Here is a 19918-nt window from a genome sequence, read left to right on the forward strand (position 1 = left end):
AAACCAATTGATTACCGATTGTCGTTGGGATATCTTCGAGCCCTGGGATACAGCCATGACCCTAGGAAGTTTGCTGCGATAGAAATATAATTCTTGACCGCATACTGAACAATTTTAAATGTATATTTATTATCTCTAGATCAATTGAATGCAATATTTGCCACCGTTTTCCCCTAGATCCTTATAGGTACCCATTTTCATTCATAAACTAGATTTTTCTTCTATAAAATCCTCCTATAAATCCCCCCCATAGGCTCTCCTGTCACTCCTTTACTCCTTTTTCCTTTTCTATCCACACATTTCATGCCTAATCATCAACTGCAATTTTCTCATACTCCACCAAAGAGAGAGAGAGAGACAGAGAAAGAGAGAATTATAGTCGCAAAAAACAAAAACCCCCTAGTCCTGGGAGCTTCGCTTCGCCACGCCATTTACATGGTCATAAAATATAATTCAGAGCCAGACTCCAGGGGCGGGGGGAACTGAAAGTGGGACCCGCCAACTTTCGCTTTAGGAAAAACGAGAAAATTCCCAGAGCCATAATTCTTGCACGTCTCCGCTGCGACGCCGCATAATTGCAGCGTAATTTCTGCGCATTTAATTTCAATGTCTGGCCAGGCGGCAGCAGCGCAACCTTAACCTTAGACAAAAAACAACAACAGAAACAACAAAAACAAAACAAAAAGCGGAAATGCAGGAGCAACAGAGACCGAGACTCGAAGGCGTGAAAAATGTACCGTTGGCATTGGCCGGTCGGTCATTGCATGTGACGATTATTTCTGTGTTTTTTTTTGCTTTGTTTTTCTCTTTTTTTTTGGGACCCCAGCGACCCCTCGAGGAGGCAAGCAATTAACAAAAAAACAAAAAGAAGAAAGAAGAAGAATGAGAAAACACACAGACGCCGACACGCACGCGCTTTGGGTACCAACAAAAATTTGCAAATACAACATTTTGCACTTTTCGAATGTACGTGAGTCTTCGTCCCCCTCGACCTGCTCGCCCCCACCCTGGCATTGACCATGAGATTTTTTTTGGAGCGTGGAATGAAAGTTAATGTCATACGGATATGACTTGTTGGATTACTCTGGGATTTTTGTTGCTTTTGAGAGATATTCCAGGAAAACTCCTCCTTGAACACCGATACCCAGTTTTGTTTTAAATAAAAATAAATCGAACACTTTGAGATTGCATTCCAGGCATTATCCCCAAGCCATGGGCTCTTATAGAATATACAGCCTCGAGCCGAGGTATTTTGCTGCGATAGAACTCAAAATAAGGGCATGCCAAATTCGTTTTACTTAAGCTTGGAAAGAAGCTCGGAATACACTGAGAAAAAATAAGTACTTTGTGAATGGATTTATATATTTTAAAGATTTCTTTTAGTTGAAAAGACAGACGGGTGATATAAAAAAAATATTTCGGTTGATGAAAATATAGAAAAATTTCTAATTTTTAAACACTTTAAAAAAAAAATTCCAAGGATCTTTAATTTTTTAAGATATTTCTTATTTAAAGAAAAGATCTTTGAAAATCTATTTTTATTGTATAAAACTCGAAATTTTGGGCATTCCAACTTCCAAAGACAGGCGGGAAATAACAAAAAAATATTTCGGTAGATGAAAATATACATTTATCATTTTTAAACATCTTTTAAACACTTTTTATATAAATCCAATGTATTTTAATTTTTAAAGATTTTTCTTAGTTTAAAATGCAGTTGGGAGCTATGAAATTCTATTTCTATCCTAGATTTATTAAAATAAGGGTATTCCAATTTCGTTTTCACTCAAACTCGGAAACTTTTTTCAATTTATATTCGCGATATTTTTCACTTGACCAAAGCCCCTCACCCTTCAGCCTCTTGTCGTCAGCCGCAGTGGAATTTCTTTGATAAAGTGTTCTTCGTGTTGCAAAAAAATAAAATATTATTAAAAATAAAACGTACAAAAAAGAAAAGTCTACAAAAAATGGTTATTCTATTGTTATGCGGTCTGAGGAAAAAAAATACGTGTAAAAAGAATAAAAGTTTATTACGTTTTTTCAGGCATTGGATGGGTGGAAAATTTATGCCCCGACATTGAATGGAATCCGAAGGGGGAGGGAGGAGGGAGGAAGATGACTGTCGGCGACTGGTAGCCTGAAGGCCAAGGGCAACTCCATTCTTGGCCCTGGCTAACACGCGTCGCGTCTGCTCTAAATTATGGAATATTTTTTGCCAGCCCAGTCTTTGGCAGACGAACGGCATTTGAACTTTGAATGGAAGCGGGAAGGTGTGAGGGAAATGCAGGAAATTGTAGGGAAAATGTGAAGGAACGGGGGATAATGTAAGATCCATATTTAAGCTTATTTCTCATAGAGGGCTTTCTTTTAGATATCGCTTTAATCTTTTGTCTGACAATTTGTTTGCAATTCGAGTTTCCCCCGGAAAGTTTTCCCATTCGCACACACAAAAACTTTCCTCTATGACCTTTGCCCTGTTTCGAGATACAAGTCCTATCTCTGGCCAGCGATCATCTTCGCAACGCAACGCAACGATTCTCCATGCTCTGCAAGAGACCTGCAAGAGTCGTTAAAGGCAACAAAACCTTTGGCCCTAACAGTCGTAAAGGCAAACGATTCCAACGTCGCCGCCGTCGCCGCCGCCTTCGAAGAGCTGTCAAAATGGCCCAAAAGGGGACGGGCAGCACCTCCTCCTCGCACACGCCCACGCCCCCACGCCCCACGCCAGAGACGGGCACGCACCGGCGAAAAGAAAAACACATGTCCCCCAAAGAAAACTCTTCCTGCCTTACGGTGGAGTGGGTGGAGCTCTCTGTCTGGCTGTGCTTCCCATGGAATATGAACGGAAAGGAAAGGAAGAGAAAAGAAAAGAAAAGGCCAAGTGCCAGTCGAAATTAAAATAAAAATGCATAAATATGAATGATGAAGACATAAAGGAGGGTCCATGTTCCCCTTCTTTATGGCCAGACTAGATCTAGGGAGGGGGAGGGGGGTAGAGGCAGAACACAAGCTTTAGATACTTTTAGAGATATATTTTCCATTAAATTTTTAATCCTAGGAACGAATAGAATGATCATTAACTGCATTGAATGACTATTCCATGGATTTTTCTTACAAACTGAAAGGTTTTCCTCGTAGATCATTTCTTTCGAGTGATTTTTTCATTAAGAAAAATATGGATTATTGCAGAAATAATAATTTCAAGAGCTGTAGAATACTAACAAAATTATAAGAAAATAAATTAAATAAATTAAAAACATTAATTATAAAAAATAGAAAAAAATAATAAATAAATAAAAAAAAAATAAAAAAAAATAAATAAATAAGAAAATAAATGAAATAATGAAAACATTAAACATACAAAAATAAAAATAATAAATAAAAAAATAAAAAATAAACTAAATTAATTAATGAAACCATAAATATAAAAAATAATAAAAGCAAAATATATAAAAAATAAATAGAATACTGATAACGATAAAAATAAAAAAAAAATAGTTTATAAGAAAATAAATAAAATAATGAAAACATTGAAAATATAAAAATAATAAATGAGAAAATAAATTAAAGATGAAAACAATAAATATAAAACAAAAATAAATCAGAAAAAAAATATATATATAATGTAAATATTTATTAAACTTTCATGGGAAATTATAAAGTTTTCTACAAAAAAATTTGTTCTAAGAATTGTCTTAAATATTTCCTATGAAAATTGCTTTGCATCCATTTAGGTACCAATTTATATAGTAAAAATCTGGTCCTATAGCTTCCGAAATGCCATCATCCTGTACAAACTTGCTTAGAATGTTGTAACACCCCCTTGTGCAGGGTATCAAAATGCACAGAACTGCATTTAAAAGTGTTTTTCAATACCCCCGCATGAATGGAAATGAGTTGCCTCTCGTGCGGTTCTCGTAACTTTAACAGTCGGTCGTCATAATATTTTGAAATCAAGGAACTGCGCCATAAACTCGAATGCTAAATGGAGTTTCATTCGCCGGGAAAGGGGAAACCAAAGGGGGGGAGAGGGAGAGGGAGAGAGACAGCGTGGGGAAGATCGAGCAGATAGAGTGGGAGATTTAGTGGTATCTCAGAGATACAGATAGAAGCGAAGGCGATGGCGGCGGCGACGGCGACGGCGACGGCGAAGGTGGCAAATATTTCCACCAGCCAAAAGACGCAGCTGCCGTTGACAGGCCACCCCCCCCTGCCCTGCCCTCTCTGCCACCACGCGATTGTCTTTTCGTTTGTCTCTGCCTTTTAATGGGTTTTCTTCTTATTCCATTTTGGGGGGGGGGGGGACACGCCCATGCCCCGCCCCCCCTCCCCTCCCCTGTGGGGCAGTGGATGATTGTTGTGCTGGTAACACGCCTATCTAATCATTTTGGTGTTGACACTTGACACTCGTGAAAATAAAAGGAGACGAAAATTGCAATGTCTTTGTCCTGGCATTCTCCGGCCTCTCCGGCATTCAACATGCCACATGTTGTACGTCTTCGCATGAACTTGACTTGATTTAAATTTCATGCCACTTGCTGCCACAAACTGCCTATTGAAGTGATATTTCTATGTAATTTCAGTGCTTTCTGTGGCTCTTTTGAGGAATGGTTGCAGGGTTTTGGAGGAGGATCTTTGAAAGAGGTTTCTTTGATGAAAAAGAAGGATAGAAAATGAAGGGAATATGCTCTGGGATTTATTACAGCGGGATTAGAGCGCTGATTAGGTGAGAAATTGTTGGGAGTCCAAACAAACAAAGTTCTGGATCATAGAAATCGTTGGTAGGTCTTTCTTTTCGACCACCCCTGCCACCCCCCAACTCCATTCTCACCAAGCCGTGATTTGTGGCACTTAAATGTTGTCCGATCTTTGACCTGCGGGGATAATAAATTATGGAACTTTCCAAAAAAAAAAAAAAAAGAGAAATAATCATCACCCATAAGTAGGCGCTGAGGCGTGGCATGCAAAACACTGTCGCCAGAGCGCGGTGGCAAATGGTGCATGAAGGCAAAATCAATAAGAGAAAAGCCAAAGAAAGACAAAGACAGAGAGAGAGAGAGAGAGAGAGAGAGAGTAACGGGAGAGAAATGCCAACTCAGGCAATTTTTGTGGTCGGTTCATTTCACAGCCCTCCGTCCGCCCGTCCGTCCGTCCGCCTGTACGTCCGCCTGTACGTCCATTACCCGGGAAAACACGCTTATTTAAGCAATAATTTCCTTTGGCTCTCACTCTTCTTACACCCTCCTTTACCTCGTTTGCTTTTCCTTTGGCTTTTCTAGCTGCTTGGCCTTTTCCCTTGGCTTTTCTTTGCCTCCGCCTTTGGCTTTTCTTCTTAGCCTCCGCCACTGCCTTTTCATTTCTTTTTGTTTTTTGATTAATGGTCGTGTTCATAAAGTGACACATTGAAAATTGGAAAGCAAATCAAGCACAAAAAGCAACAGCAAACGCATGAAATCAGCACAAAAAAAAACAAAAAACCCCCAAAAGTATAGAAGAAAACTAGAAATCGAAACTTTGGATACCCTGGTTAAATGATTACTCGGTTCTAAAGGAATTATGAATGGATCTGGAGGTTCCATAAGGAGGTTCCGTTTGTTTGTTGTTTTTGTTTTTGAGTGCCAGTAAAATTCCTCGGTTCGTTGTTTACTTTTCAATAGATCCAACAACGACCCGAGCAACGATACTGGAGTCCAACAGATCATAGAATGGAAAAAAACACTCACACTTCATTCACGAATAGCACTTTATTCACATCGTTTTGATTTTGAGCTGGATCACAGGCAACATCCTCGGGCCATGGGGTTTTGAAAAAGTACAGCCATGACCCGAGGAAGTTTGCGGCGATGGAACTCCCGACGAAATACCCGAAGGAAAAACCTTCCTCTTCCACTTTCAAGACTCTCGACGATCCCAATCGATTCGGGCCATCATTTGTAGGGTATCAAAAGTAGAAATAAATAAATAATACAATCCTGAGGAGGGTGTGGGGGGAGGGACTAAGGAAATTGCTGCTAAAAGTGTAAAAAGTTGAGCCTCGAGGCCTAAAGGTCGTCAAAGTGAAAAATTCGATAAATGAAAATGGACAGGACCCTTGGCCAGAGAGCAGCCGACGAGGCGGCGCACGAATTGAAACGGAAATCCTTATTGAACTAGAGAGAGGGGCGGCAGGACGGCGGCGAGGGGGGGGGGGGCGACTCCTAGGGGCAAGGATAAGGAGTCGTCGACTGCTGCTGCGTTGGCAAACCGGAAAAGCATGCTGCCGAAAATTTGTGCTGCTGAGTGGCAATGGAGAGTGCTCCCCCCCCTCCCCCCCTGCCTCCCTTGGGTACACTGAGAGAATGCTTAGAGGGAGCAACAACGATAGAGAGGAATCACAGAACGGGCGAGGCTTTCTCTCAGTGTGGGTTTCTGAGGGCTGCTGTCCAGCGGCGGATGCCAAATGGCAGCGCGACACACACGAGAGGAGCAGCAGAACAGCGCAGGAAATGGCTGGCAATGCCTTTTTGCGACGATGTGGGATCTGAGAAGGAAGCAGAGAAGATGGAAGGAGGATGCGGGATGTGGGATGTGGGAGAAGGAACAGCAACGGGGAATTAGGAGCCCCAAAACAGAGCAGCAAAGGAAGCAGCAAATGTCAAGATGCCACAAGCCAGAGAGCCAGAGAGCCAGAGAGCCCCCAATGTGCCACTGCCGCATTGAGAGTTGGGGAATTTTAAATGATAATGACGGACGGTACATGGGCCACCAGGGAAAGAGCTTAACGAATGCGTGCGAATTTCTACGAGCATGTATCCTAGGAAGGGATTAAGGAATACCTTTGAAGCGGAAAGAATGTCGAGAATATGAGATTATTCGACGGGAAAATGGTAAAAGAAATGAAGGGGTTACCTGGGAAGCGAAAGAAGGTCTTAAAGTAGGAAAGGAATACAAAAATGAGCAGTTTTTAGGTATTTCTAAGATTAGGAGTTGGAACTGCTTCAAAATTAAAGTTTTTAATATATAAAAAGAAGAATAAATTATCTTTAGTATTATTTATTTATTTATTCATTTAAGGAATTATTGGAATTATTTGTTAAAAGTATTATATTACCAATTTATATTGGTTTAAATCAAAGTTTCCTTATATCATACCAAAAATATTGGATATTACATTAGTTTTTAGATTTAAACACAATTTTAATTAAAATTTTTTTTTTTATTAATTTTTTAAATATTTGAAATATTTAAGTCTCAGTTTTAGTAAGTTTCACTTTCCGATAACCGATTTTTGTTTGTTTTTGAGCTGCTTTACATTCAAGAGTACTGGAATGAACCGAGGAATAGAATAGAACTCCATTTTCAGAATTACCATCATCATAGATTTGCATTAAAAAACAATAAAGGTTAACAGAATCATAATTTATCGATTTTGGTTATCAATAATCGCACTGACGACCGATTATTCCATTAAACGACAATATTTTATGATTTTTTCTTGGAAAAGCTATGCATATTTGAAAGAAAAAGCAGGCAAGATTCATTTACCATCGAAATTATTCATTAACCGTATAATGGTCCCATCTCCAAGCCCACCTCCCCCCTGCCACCACCCACTTGATGTGCCCCAGTTAATCCATCAAATGGTTGCATGCCCCCCATCATGAGGCCAGTGAAGCATAGCGCCGCTTGAGACTCAACAGATTGCTGGGCACATTTTGAACATCCTTCAGTTCCATCTGCATCTGGAACCACTCGAGTATTCGGCAGATTAACACGTTCCTTTGGCTACTAGAGAGGGGGCTTACTGGTGGGGAGGCGGGTAGTGGGGGGGAGGGACGCCCCCCCGAAAGCCACAACAACTTTAATTAAGCCCTCGTCTGTGGGTGGACACTGGCCGAGAGTTCTTCCATCTATTTGCATCGCACAAAAACACAGGCACACTCGAATGTGCCACAGAGAGCGGGCCAATGCTTTTGCTGCCCCATTGAATGAACCTGAGGGTCGTCGTCCTGTTCTGCTCTGCTCTGTCCTAACTGCCAATTTACGTAAAAATGCTGTGGAACAGGATGCAAATTTGGGCCAGAGTCCAGATGCTGTGCCGTATGTTGCTGATTTTTCATTTATATCTCTTCAAAAAGGGGAACACCTTCTCCCGGACCTCCTCCTCCTGCCCCTCTGGGGACTCTGCTTTGGCGCCATCGAAGCTCTGCTTTTCGGAGTCTCCTTGGAGCAGGTGGACAGATGGACCCGTAGTTTTAAGCATAACGAATTGAATTGTCATGGCAATCGATAGATACGATGTTTGCCCACACCCACACACACTCATGGAGAATGGCCCACGTCCATGGCAGCGTCCTAATGTAGGCTAAGTGGCCGGACATGTGCATATAGAGACGAGACGACGGAGGGGTACTGCAGGTGGATGAAGGTGGAGCCATAAGCGAAACTGTTACCCCGGACATCACACAGTTTCTGAAACAGTGATTAGGTAGGGGAGGAAGGCCTCTATTGGGATTGTGTGAAAAGAGTAAGGCTTTAACACGGCGTTCAGGCTTACTGCAGGACAGTGGTAGGGGATTCTGAGACATATGGGGGTTTTACGACAAAAACAGGGTACTCAGAAAATATTTCAGGAACCGAAGATTGATACTAGTACGTTCTTGATTATATTTTTTATCTAGTACCTTTCTGAAACAAATAATGAGATTACCTAAATTTATTTTATTCACGATTTTTCGAATATTTTTTTATATTATATTTATACATTGTAGTATATATTTTTTATAGTATGTTTTTAAGAAGCTTTCAGTAATTTTTTCTGGTTTTTTTTTTGTTAATTAATTTTAGATATTTTTCTGATTTACTAATGTTTTCTAATGATTCGAATAATGATGCTAGATATTGTTTGGGTTTCTTATCTAGTATTTTTTCAACTATTTATCTGAAATTTTTAAAAGTATTTTCTGTTTTTTTTTTTATAATTTATTTTAGATATTTTTTCTGGTTTACTTCTAATGAGTCGAATAATGATGCTAGAAATTGCTTGAGTTTCTTATATAGTATTTTGCTGATATTTTTTCAACTATTTATCTGAAATTTTTAAAAGTATTTTCTGTTTTTTTTTATAATTTATTTTATATCTTTTTCGGGTTTATTTCTAATGTTTGATGCATTGTTTTTCTATTTCTACTATTACTCTTGTATTTTCCAGTATTTTTATGGTATTTTTTCAAAAAAGTTTCTGATATTTTTAACAGTATTTTGTAATATTTTAGAATTTTTGTTTTATTTTTATCTTAAATTTATTTTTGGTATTTAAAAAAAAGTATTTTTTGTGTAGAATTTTGTATAACTCAATTTCGACATTTTTGCAGCGCTTTCATATCTGAGAGCAATAGAGACTTTCGGTTAATAGTTTTTGATATTTTTTTGTTGGCAATTTTCATCAACCGATCTATGATCTATGGATTCCAATATCCCTCCAAAAACTATCTTAATTTGGGAAAAGTATAAAAATACCTTTTACCATACCTTCACTTCAGATTGAGAGCCCATCATTTTTTGTGATGCGGAAATGGCAGGGCATTAAGACAAAAGAAAGCAAATTTCTCTCTTCCACACAAGGCCCTTTGGTCAATATTAGACGAGAGCTCCCCAAAAGCGTTCACAGAGCGTGCGGGCGGGCAGAAAAGGAAAAAATAATGCCAAAAAAGGAGACCTGTCTCCTTCCATCGCACTCCTAGGAGACCCTTATCTCCATAGCTCAAACTATGGCCCCTCCTCCCCGCCCCCTCTTGAGTTGTTTTTCCTCTATTGCTCGCACCACCTCTCCTCTCCGCCCCCCCCCGGTGCTCTGCACCATGCCCCTTTTGCCAAATAGAATTTAAATCTGTTAAATCCTCGTACATGACAGTTTTCTGTGTGTTGAACTTTCGGTATGGTGTGTCTTCCTGTTGCCTTCGCCTTCGTCTTCGCCTTCGGTTCCAATCTTCCCTTCTGTGCCCTCTCTTATTTATTTTTTACTTATGGCTCGGCTCCTCGTTCCATCTCGTGTAATGCGGGATTTCATCTGTGGGATCTCGACTCTTGTGGAGTCTGTGTGTGTGTGTGTGTGTGTGTGTGTGTGTGTGTTGGTGCTCAGAGATTGTTGTTGTTGCTGCTGCTGCTTGAGGTGATTTTGATTGAGTGCGATTTGTACTTTGTGTTTCGCCTACGTGTTTCGGTTTTTTAAATAATATTTACCTCTATCTAGTGTGTGTGTGGTTGTTAGTGTGCGTGTGTGTGTTAGTGTGCGTGTGTGGAGGGGACTTTTGTTGTCTTTGGTTTCTGATTGCACAAGGATAGGACTTTTACTTTCGATTCGATTGTAACGGATATAACGTTTCGATATTGTTTGCTGTTTTTGCCAATTTTATATTTCAGTTTCCCAGGAACAGCCTTTGGGCTGTACATATTTATTTGGCAGGAAATGTGTTTTATTTGAGGGGCACTCAAAGGAATCATAGGTGAAAAAGTGTGGGGAGACATTTTGGGTCTTAAATTGATGGAAAAACCTTCGGATTTATGCACTAGAATATTTTAAGCAGATTTTTAATATAGAAATACTTGTAATTGGAAGTTTTTACCCATAGAAATATTACTTTTTAGAGGTTTGTCCTTCAAAAACACTCTTAAGTGTAGGTTTATCCCCCTAGAAACCCTTTAAAGTAGAGTTTTATCCCAAAGAACAATCTTTTGCGGAGGTTTATCCACCAAAAAACCCCTCAAACAATTTTTTAATCAAGTTTACTCTCAGAAAAAGTCTCAATTTGGGGTTTTGCCTGAATTAAAGTCTCGGTAATCATCTTCTATCTGCCACATGCCAAAGGCTGGCCTCTAGAAACAATCTTTGAATCCAAACCTAAAACCAGGTCATAGATTCAGAGCCAACAGCTTTCTAAAATTCAACCAAAAACCAAAAACTACTGCAAATTGTATCTCAAGTTCAATGAAACGAAGGGGGTTAATGCACTGCAAATTATCCGATCTGCAGAACCAGTGTACACAGATCATAAATAAAGTATCTGCGCCATAAACTAAACACATTAGAGCGCCCAGCAGACCAGAGGCTGTATCTGTAGCTAGCGGCTAGGCAATCTGTGAGTACTTAATGCTAAATCGATCATGAAAGAGCGGGCGACGGACTCGCGGACACGCGGACACGCAGACTCGCGGACACGCAGACTCGCGGACACGCGGTCATAAAGTCGGTCAAAGAGGGAGAATTTAACGAGTGCCATAAAACGAAAGGCGAAACAATGCTGCGAATTGGAAATTGATTTACGAGGCCCGATACCTCGGGCGAATAAAAAATATACAGTTAAATAGATCAACTGTGAAATTAACACCTGACGACGCATGCCACACAAGAATGGAATGGGGCTGGGGCATGGGCTGCGATTTGCCGCTATAAAAGTCACCAGAATCTCAAGTTTGAGGCACAGTCAACCACTGGAGCTATCAACGAAGAGAACCATGAGAGTCCTAAGCATTTGTGTAGTGTTTGCAGCCTTTGTGGCCTTGAGTGCAGCCGAGCATGGCTCTGGCTCGAAGAACAGAAGGGAAAGTGGTAAGGAATCCATGGAGATCCATGATTAAGAAGCGTTTTCTCAACTGTTTCCTGCTTCCCTTAGGCCTGGACAAGATCGTGCCCCGTCTGTTGTGGAACCTGCGACGTGGCGACAACAACCAGGAGAGTCACAGGCAGCAGCCACAAGTCATCATTGTGCAGCAACCCTCCTCGAACTCGGAGGATGACAGGCATCACCATCATCAGCAGCACCATCCCCACTATCCCTACTATCCGTACTACCCGCCACCACCACAGACGCGTCCGCCGCAGCCACAGTTCCCGGGAATGGAGTATCTGGGCACCGGGAGCGGAGGACCCACGTTCTTGATCGTGAACCCCAACAACATGCAGGGCATTTATCTGCCCAGTTCCGCCAACAGCTCGAACACGACGAGTGCCAGGAGGAGTGCTTTTGCGCCATCGTTTGCTGATCTTTTACAGGGCTTGAACTTGAACGATCTGGCAGATGGAAGTCTCTTTGAAGACGACACCGAGGTGGTGGAGGCCGCAGAGGAGGCAAGTCCGGATGCCCCTGCTGTGGAGAACGAACGTCCAGCAGTTTCTGCGGCTGCCCAGGAGGAGGATCACGATGGAGATCTAATCAGCGAGGACGAAATCGATGCCTTGGACCGTCAGAACAATCGTGGCTTGAGCCCCAAGCTGCTGTTCTCGATGCTCATGCAGGACAAGCGTCGCAGGCGCATTCAGGAGGTCCTGGCCGGCATTTACCTGAGGAACACTCATCTGAATAGAAAGTGAGCCTTCCAGCTTCGAGTGAATTGAACAAATTGAAATATTTTGCGAGGCAGAGAATAAACAGAGAAGAAGCGAATAAAAACCTTCGCCCAAAAAACACACACAAAACTTCTCTCCTTTCTCTTCATTATGGGGCCGCACTTTATCATAGTTCCCTGGAGAAATCTAAGCCGAAACTATCCTTCGCAAGGACCAGGTCCTCGTGCCTCAGCTCCTGCTCCTGCTCCTTGTCTCAGCAGTTTTCTGGCTCTTTGTTTGCTTCTGTTGCTGCAACCATTTTCCCGTGGATTGTTACGACTTTCAGGAGTTTCGGACTAGCACTAAAATAATCTGCAACTGCAGTTGAAATATTTATTTGCAATTCCCCAAACTAACGTGTGCTACAATCCTCATCCTCTGGAAAGAGGAGCATAAAAAAGGGAATTGTTGCCACCGCACGACAGGTGGCAAAGGGAAAAGGAGCGTCAGGTGGGGCAATGGCGATGGCGATGGCGATGGCTGTGTGGCAGGCAGCAGACAGTAAAAGTTCTACCGAGAGATGAGCAGCAGCAGCAGCAGCAGCTGCAGTTATTGTTTTAAGGCGAAGCAACTTTTCCAATGAGCAAAACCCAGGGACTATAGAACTTTACAAATGTTTGTCGGGGCACAGGACTCCTGCGAAAAGTACTTCCGAGGGATCTAATGAGTGTTAGAGGTTGCTTTTGGGATAGCAATTTGGAATGTAGCAAGTATTTCAATGAAGGCACATGATAAATGTTAGTTTTACTACAAATGGTGACCCCAACGCTTTGGAAAATAACTACCACAGTTTTTCCCTGTGAGTATCATCTGTTGAACTCTTAAAGTTTGTATCCGGAGGATATATGTGTATAATACTGCATTCATACAAAATTTGTATACCAATTGGTGACCCCGACTAGGTCAACAGACGATTTAGTTGGTATTTCAATCAATCAGAAGACTTTATTGGTGAAGAATACAAACGTAAGACTTTTGTTTAATCAAAATTATATCTTTTTTCTTACCAAAATCGATTTTTGGCTCAATTGGTGACCCCGATTCCGCATAAAACCTTCAGATTGGGTGTTTTAAGAGTTTCTTTGCACATATTCTTCTTATTCATCTTTATGTTCATCTTTAAACATATTTCTGGCCTTTCTTATTCCTTTTCCTCTTCATACAAATAGTTTTCTTTAAAAAACGCTTTAAGTAAATCCGACGTCTTGCTGAAGCCTCCGCCTTGTGCCTCAGCTATGCCCGAAAACCTGAACCCCAAAAATGCCTTTACCTTCAAACCTCGGGAGTTGGCTGCCGTTTTCATTGTTGCTACCGGCACTAGCTTCATCTCCTGCTCCTGCTCCATCCCCAGACCCTCCGCTGCTCAAACCATGAAATAAGATAGAAAGCAGGAAAAGTGCAGACGAAAAAAGATGCCAGGTGCTGGCGGAGCAAACTGTTCGTCCCCTTCCAGGAGTCGTTTTTCGTTTCGTCGGAAGGAGTCTGCGACTCCTGGCTCCTATATAATTTTTTGTTGCCAGCCTGTCTGGGTGGTGGTTGTCCTGCGGCAGGCGGGGAGCTTGTTTGAAATTTGACGTGTGTGTAGTTTGTGCTGACCAGAAGGCGTCGGAGAGCATCGGAAGGCAGTGGCTGGCAACCCTTGAAGCGCCAGAGTGTGGGACGAAAACCCTGGCCAAAAGGTATGCCTGGCGCCTGCACTTATTTTTGCAAATTTATATGCAAGCTGCTGTTGCAACGGCAGCTCCAAAAATGTTCGTTGCAATTTCTCTTTTTTTTATTTTTTCTCCGGTGCACGGCTTCCCCTAACAAATTGATGAATGTCTCGGTCTCTGGTCCTGCGACTGGGGAACGGTCTTTGTTCGGGTTCTGGCAGGGAATTCTGGACAAACTTTAGCAAGATGAATGTTTGCCCAGGCAAATGACAGGCAGCCAGCAAACGAGAGCAAGCAAGCGAGTGGCTTCCATCTTGATTTTTGAGTCCATAATGACAGGAGTGCAGTGCCAGAGGAGTCGTAATCTATGGGGCTCGTAGGCCTTGTAATTGGTTCAAGAGCTCAAAAGGAGTAGCCACACTCGAGACTGCCATACGGAATAGCAGTTTTTGGGCTTAGAGTTGGATGCGTGAGAACTGGGCTCAGAGATCAGAGAGATTGTTTTAGGATCGTGCGAGAATTAAAGGTATTCTCAATCGCTTACGATTATTGCATGATTCCAGTCTATGCACATGATATTTATTCTATTTAAGATACTTTTGAGTATCGAATATCTTCAGAGACCCCTCCATTTTCAATCATCTTAAGGTTTTAGACTCAAATATGACATTAAGCCTATAGAATTGTTAATTTCTAGGGTAAAACCTTTGGAAATGACATTCTAATGGTTCCATTTAGGGATTATATGATAGTAAATATTCCTCAAAGCAACTATGAAACTTATTTAAGCCTAAAGCCCATCCCCAATAAAAAATAAATCTTTAAAATTAATAATACAAATATTTAGTTTATTTTATAATTCAAAATAATAATCAAAAATAATATAAAACTCTGATAAAAAAATATTAAAAATAGCAACAATATTTTATGCAAATCTTAAACAAAAAAGACCCATCAGAAGCCATTTTGAAGACCTGCCTGATCCTGTTAGACCATTCCCATCCCTTTCGAGATCACTCGAAAGATGCCACAGACGATATTCATCGCTCGCCCGAAGCCCATCCCTAATCCTTGCACATCGCCACTCCGAGTGCCGAAGAAAAGAGCGACAGGACAAAAAGGCCATCAAAGGCAACGTGAAGGATAAGCGTAGGACGGAAGCGGAGGACGAAGAGCGGAGATAAGCGGAGGAGTAGAGGTGCCTCCTCCATGGTCTCGGTTTGCAATTTTACAAATGGATTTGTTGTAATTTCTTTTGCCACAGCACCTGATGCTCACACAGTCCGTGCCACGTACCACGTCGTCGTCGTCGTCGTAGTAGTAGTGCAAACAGAGAGGCGGATAAAGAAAGCAGAGCAAAACAGCAGGCAAACAAAATGGAATAGAAAACCAGAAAACACTAAAACGAAGGAACATCGCCGCCACAGAGCGAACAACTTTTACACTTTACACATTTTCACATATGAAAATATATTTTTTTGTGTGCAAGTTTTTATCACTAGCCCGCCCATTCCTCCTCCCCCTCCACATCCCATTCCCATTGAGAGAGGGGCACAAAACATTTATGGGATTTGTGTTTGCCAGACATGTTTGCATTTTGTATATGCGATATGTTTGAAAATCCCCTCCGTTCCCCTCGTTTTGTGTGTTTCTGCTGCCATTTCGTGTGGCGAAAGCCAAAGGATACCAGAGGCACAGGAGCCCGGAGGATGGTAGTCTTTTTTCCATCTTTATTTGCCCAGAGGTAAGAGCTTGGGTGTGGCGCTGTGTCTGCGTCTGCTCTGAGGTTTGTAAAGTTTTCCCATTCCCACATATGTAGATATATTATAATGGGGGAAAATGTTTGCTCCTCACATACTCGGACGAGCAGTAGGCAGGAAGTTAATGTGGAATATGATTAGCCCCATGAATATTCCACGCGGGGGAGCAAGGACTCTCTTTGGAGAGTGAATCACAGTGCGGATTGGAGTTAATTTGGAACCTTCACAGATACAGAATATCTACATACTTTGAAGGCTTTTAATGCCACAAAATACTAATTAAAACTAAGGGTGGACCAATGATCTATCTATGATCAAATCCCTCCATTTAATGGCTTCCAAAAATCCTCTTTGAACCTTCTTGAACTTCATTTCACAGGACTATGTTATTCAAATAAATATCCATAAAATATACATACTTTAAAGGCTTGATGGATAGAACTATCTATGTATCTATGTATGATCAAATCCCTTCATTTAATGGCTATTTTTAACCGCTTTAAGTCTAACCCTTCCACAATTTCCCTTGGACTTTCCCCAACTCTTTTTTTTTCTGTTGCCTTTCTCCCATTTAAAAAACTTCTTCTGTCTGGCCGAAAGGCCTTGGCCCCCGATGACAAATTAGCACTTTGCGTGTCACTTTTATTGCGCTCCCTTTCAGCGGCTGCTGCTGCTTGCAGGCCAGAACGGAACGGAACCGAAAGTTCTCTATTTGTGTATAAACGAGAGGGGAGAGTATTCATTATTAATATCCAACGAGAGTCCGAGTCGACCCCAAGAGCCACCATAATGACCGCAAAACTCGGACTCTCTGACCATCAGACGCCGCGCCGCCCCACCGCCCCGCCGCCGCCCCACCGCCCCTCTCCAGGGACCTGTTTGTTGTCGTCTGGCGGTGGCCGCCTTACAAATGACTTTTATTCACGTTAGCGGCAGGGTCTCGCGTCCGTCGCCAACTTAAGTCATAATTTTCCATCATAATTTTCCTACCATTTTTTTTTCTCTTTCTTTTTTTTCTATTTATTGTTTTGTTTGTTTCTTGTGTCCTGTGCTTTCATGTCCTTGTTCTGGTTGATTAGTTCTCTGCTGTCGTCGTTTCTTGGGTTCTTGGAATGTCCTTTTTCGTATTTAACTTTGGCCACAAGCAAATTGAGGTTATGTTGACTTTGTTTTTAGTGGCGCGTCTTTGCTTTTGTGGTTGTGATTTATGCTTGGCATTTCTCCACATTTGATTGATGTGCCTCGATAGATTGTTGATTGTTGATTGAGTGTTAAATGTTACAGTTTTTGGTGCGGGTAAATGGGGGGACTTTTATGGAGCATTTTTATGTGTTTTTAAATCTCAAAATATCTTTAAGAATTCCCACAAAAAAAAACTCTTTCGTTTCGGCTTGCCCACACTCGAAATAAAAGCCCCAAAAAAAAAAAACACTAAACACAAAATAACCAAAAAAAAAAAAAAAACCTGTTCGCCCCACATCCAAGGCGGTAATAAAATTATATAAAAATCGCTGACGTCCCACAATAAATTCCGACTTGCAACACCTGCAACATAGGAAATGAGAGCAAAAAATACTACGGAAGCAATGCATTTTCGATGGATATGTTTTTGGTGTAAACTTTTTGTTTTCTTTTTCTTTTTTGGTATTTATTTTTTGTGGGTGGCGGTGGTGGTGGTTCGTTCTCCGATTACAGAGACAGGGCCGAATGTTTAGCGTCATGGCCTGGACCTGTGCTCTGTCGAAAGACCATTCCACAGAATATGGTTTTTGTTTCTTTCTTTTTTTTTTTTGCGCTATTTTTACACAGCAGGTGGCGGCATGGGCCCTGTGAAGTGGCACCGACGACGACGACGACGACGACGACGAAAAGAACGTGACCAAGGCCCTGACATATGTACAATACTCGTAGTACGTTGCAGTCCGTCCCGTTCCCCGCCGTTTCCCGCCTTTTCTCCACTTGAGTCTGTCAATAAATCAGTGAACATTTGTCATGCACACGCCCGCTGCTCTGCTCTGCTGCTGCTGCTCTGCTCTGCTGCTGCTCTGCCCAAAGATCAATACGCCACTCCGTCTGCCCGCAGAGTCTCTCTCTCTTTCTTTCTTTTGTCTCTTTCTTTGGTTATTCGTTGTTTCGTTTTTACCTGTTGCGCAGGCGCCGCTTTGCAATGTTTTTACGAGGGTCTCTCGCTCGCTTCTCAGCGCCTAAATCAAATGATTAGATTAACCAGATAACACACACACACAAAAACAACAATAAAACTGAGCAAAAATAACCGCTACAGTTAGTGGAGTGACCATTGGCGAAGGGCTGTGGTGTGGTGTGGTGTGGTGGGGGGGCGGGGAGAGGCTCTTGCACCGCACTGCAGCAGACACATAAATCATTTTTGTTTATTAATATCTTTTTTCTCTCTCTTTCGTTGTGCGTCTTTCCCTGTTTCTTTGTTGTTTCTTGTTTCTTGTTTTTTTTTTGCAACTTTGTTTTTGTTAGTTTTATGAAAATCGATTTACAAATTTTTTTATATGCAGGCGGCTGGCCAGTCGTTGCGGTGCGCTGTGGGAATTGTTTTTGCAGCAGCGCGGTAGATGGGGAATTTTTATTGCCTTTAGTTTTGTTTTGTTTTTTGCAGCGGAGAATATTATGAGGGTAGATATATAGTCTACAAATTTAAGAGAGCTAGTGTATTTATCAGTAGAATCAGTTCTTGGTGATATTCACAGCCAAAAAGTTTGTACAATATTCATATGTTTTTTATTGAAATAATAGTAAAAACTACAATTAATAATAAAATAAAATATATAGGTAATACTAATAAAATAATAAAAAAATATTAAAAAATAATTTAATAATAAATATAAATAATAATAATCAAATAATAAAAATAAATAATAATAATAAAATAATAAAAATAAATAATAATAATAAAAATAAGTAAAATATAAAAAATTGCATAGTAAAATTAATACAATTTTTCGAAAATAATTTTTAATGCTTGTCTACAAAAAGTGAATTAATATTGATATTTTATTGACATTTCCCTAAAAGCCCAAAGAACTTAACAAAAACTTTGATTGTTTCTGTACTAAAATACATAGATGAATTTCAAAAACTAAAATACAAATTTAAATAGAGTATTTATGATACTATTTTTTATGTTTTTGAACTAGTAACATGATAAAATTCTTATATTTAAATGAAATCTATATATATTTCCAAAATAATATTCCCGAAAATACTTTCAAGTGCAATATTCATCGCTCTTCACCTCAGCGATTGCCCACATTTCAATAAAACTATCCATTCAATGGAGAACCAAACATTCTACAAGCACCACACGAATTCCACTCGAGAAAACACCTGAATTTCCGAAGTAGCTCTCAAATTATTTCAAATTTGTTTAATAAATCATTTAAAAAACATTCGAAATTCACTAAACCAAACAAACTGTTTTGAACATTTCGTTAAAAGCAACACACAAATTTTAATTGAAAGAGGAAAAAAAAGAACTGCCCAAACGGCCGAAACAGACGAAGTAAATTTTCAAATAAATATTCATAGAAAAGTGAAACAACAGGCAAAAGGCCGATCCGGTCCGACCAAACCACTTGAAGGGAAAATCAGATAAACGAACTTTGAATTGAATTGAATTCAGTTGGAAGATTGGAAGATCTCGAGAGTTTAGGAATAGTAGGAATTATTATAATGCGTTACACATTGTGTAGGCAGCCGAAACGAAATCTCGTAATCGGAGGAATATCTCTTTTGAATAGCGTTAAATTATGCATCACTGTTTTTGGAAAATTTAAAATTCCGTTTTTGTTATTTTTCACTAATTAACAAATACACAGAAATTTTCGTAGAGACTGCCGACTGCCGACTGCCTGCGGAGCTGCCCTTTGGGGCCCAAAGAGTGCATCCGTGTACGCCCCGGGAGGGCCTTGCATATGAAAATTGTTTAATAAATTAATTACCTCTAAAGATAATATCGAAAAAGAGACAAGTAGCTGGTTGTTCCACTCGTAAAACTACATAGTTTTAGGGGATCCCTTGATTGCAGGTTTGCTGGCAGGCAGAAGCCTTTGGGAGCCTCTCGTTTTTTTGGGTTTTAAGAGAGGGTATGCCGGAATGTTACCTGGAAATAA

The 19918-nt window shown here is 40.7% G+C and overlaps 2 protein-coding genes across 2 annotated transcripts in view; one reads left to right on the forward strand and one right to left on the reverse strand.

Annotated features, from left to right (window-relative positions):
- LOC6902426 (discoidin domain-containing receptor 2-like) overlaps positions 1-19918 on the reverse strand; it is a 156446-nt gene that overhangs the window by 125520 nt on the left and 11008 nt on the right. The gene's annotated exons all lie outside the window — the stretch shown is intronic.
- LOC4816155 (uncharacterized) lies at positions 11440-12492 on the forward strand. Its single transcript, XM_001355836.4, has 2 exons — positions 11440-11587; positions 11652-12492. The coding sequence occupies exons 1-2, from the start codon at positions 11494-11496 to the stop codon at positions 12347-12349; spliced, it is 792 nt and encodes a 263-aa protein (XP_001355872.4). The 5' UTR covers positions 11440-11493; the 3' UTR covers positions 12350-12492.

Source organism: Drosophila pseudoobscura, chromosome 4 (genome assembly GCF_009870125.1).
Source record: "Drosophila pseudoobscura strain MV-25-SWS-2005 chromosome 4, UCI_Dpse_MV25, whole genome shotgun sequence".
Taxonomy (NCBI): domain Eukaryota; kingdom Metazoa; phylum Arthropoda; class Insecta; order Diptera; family Drosophilidae; genus Drosophila; species Drosophila pseudoobscura.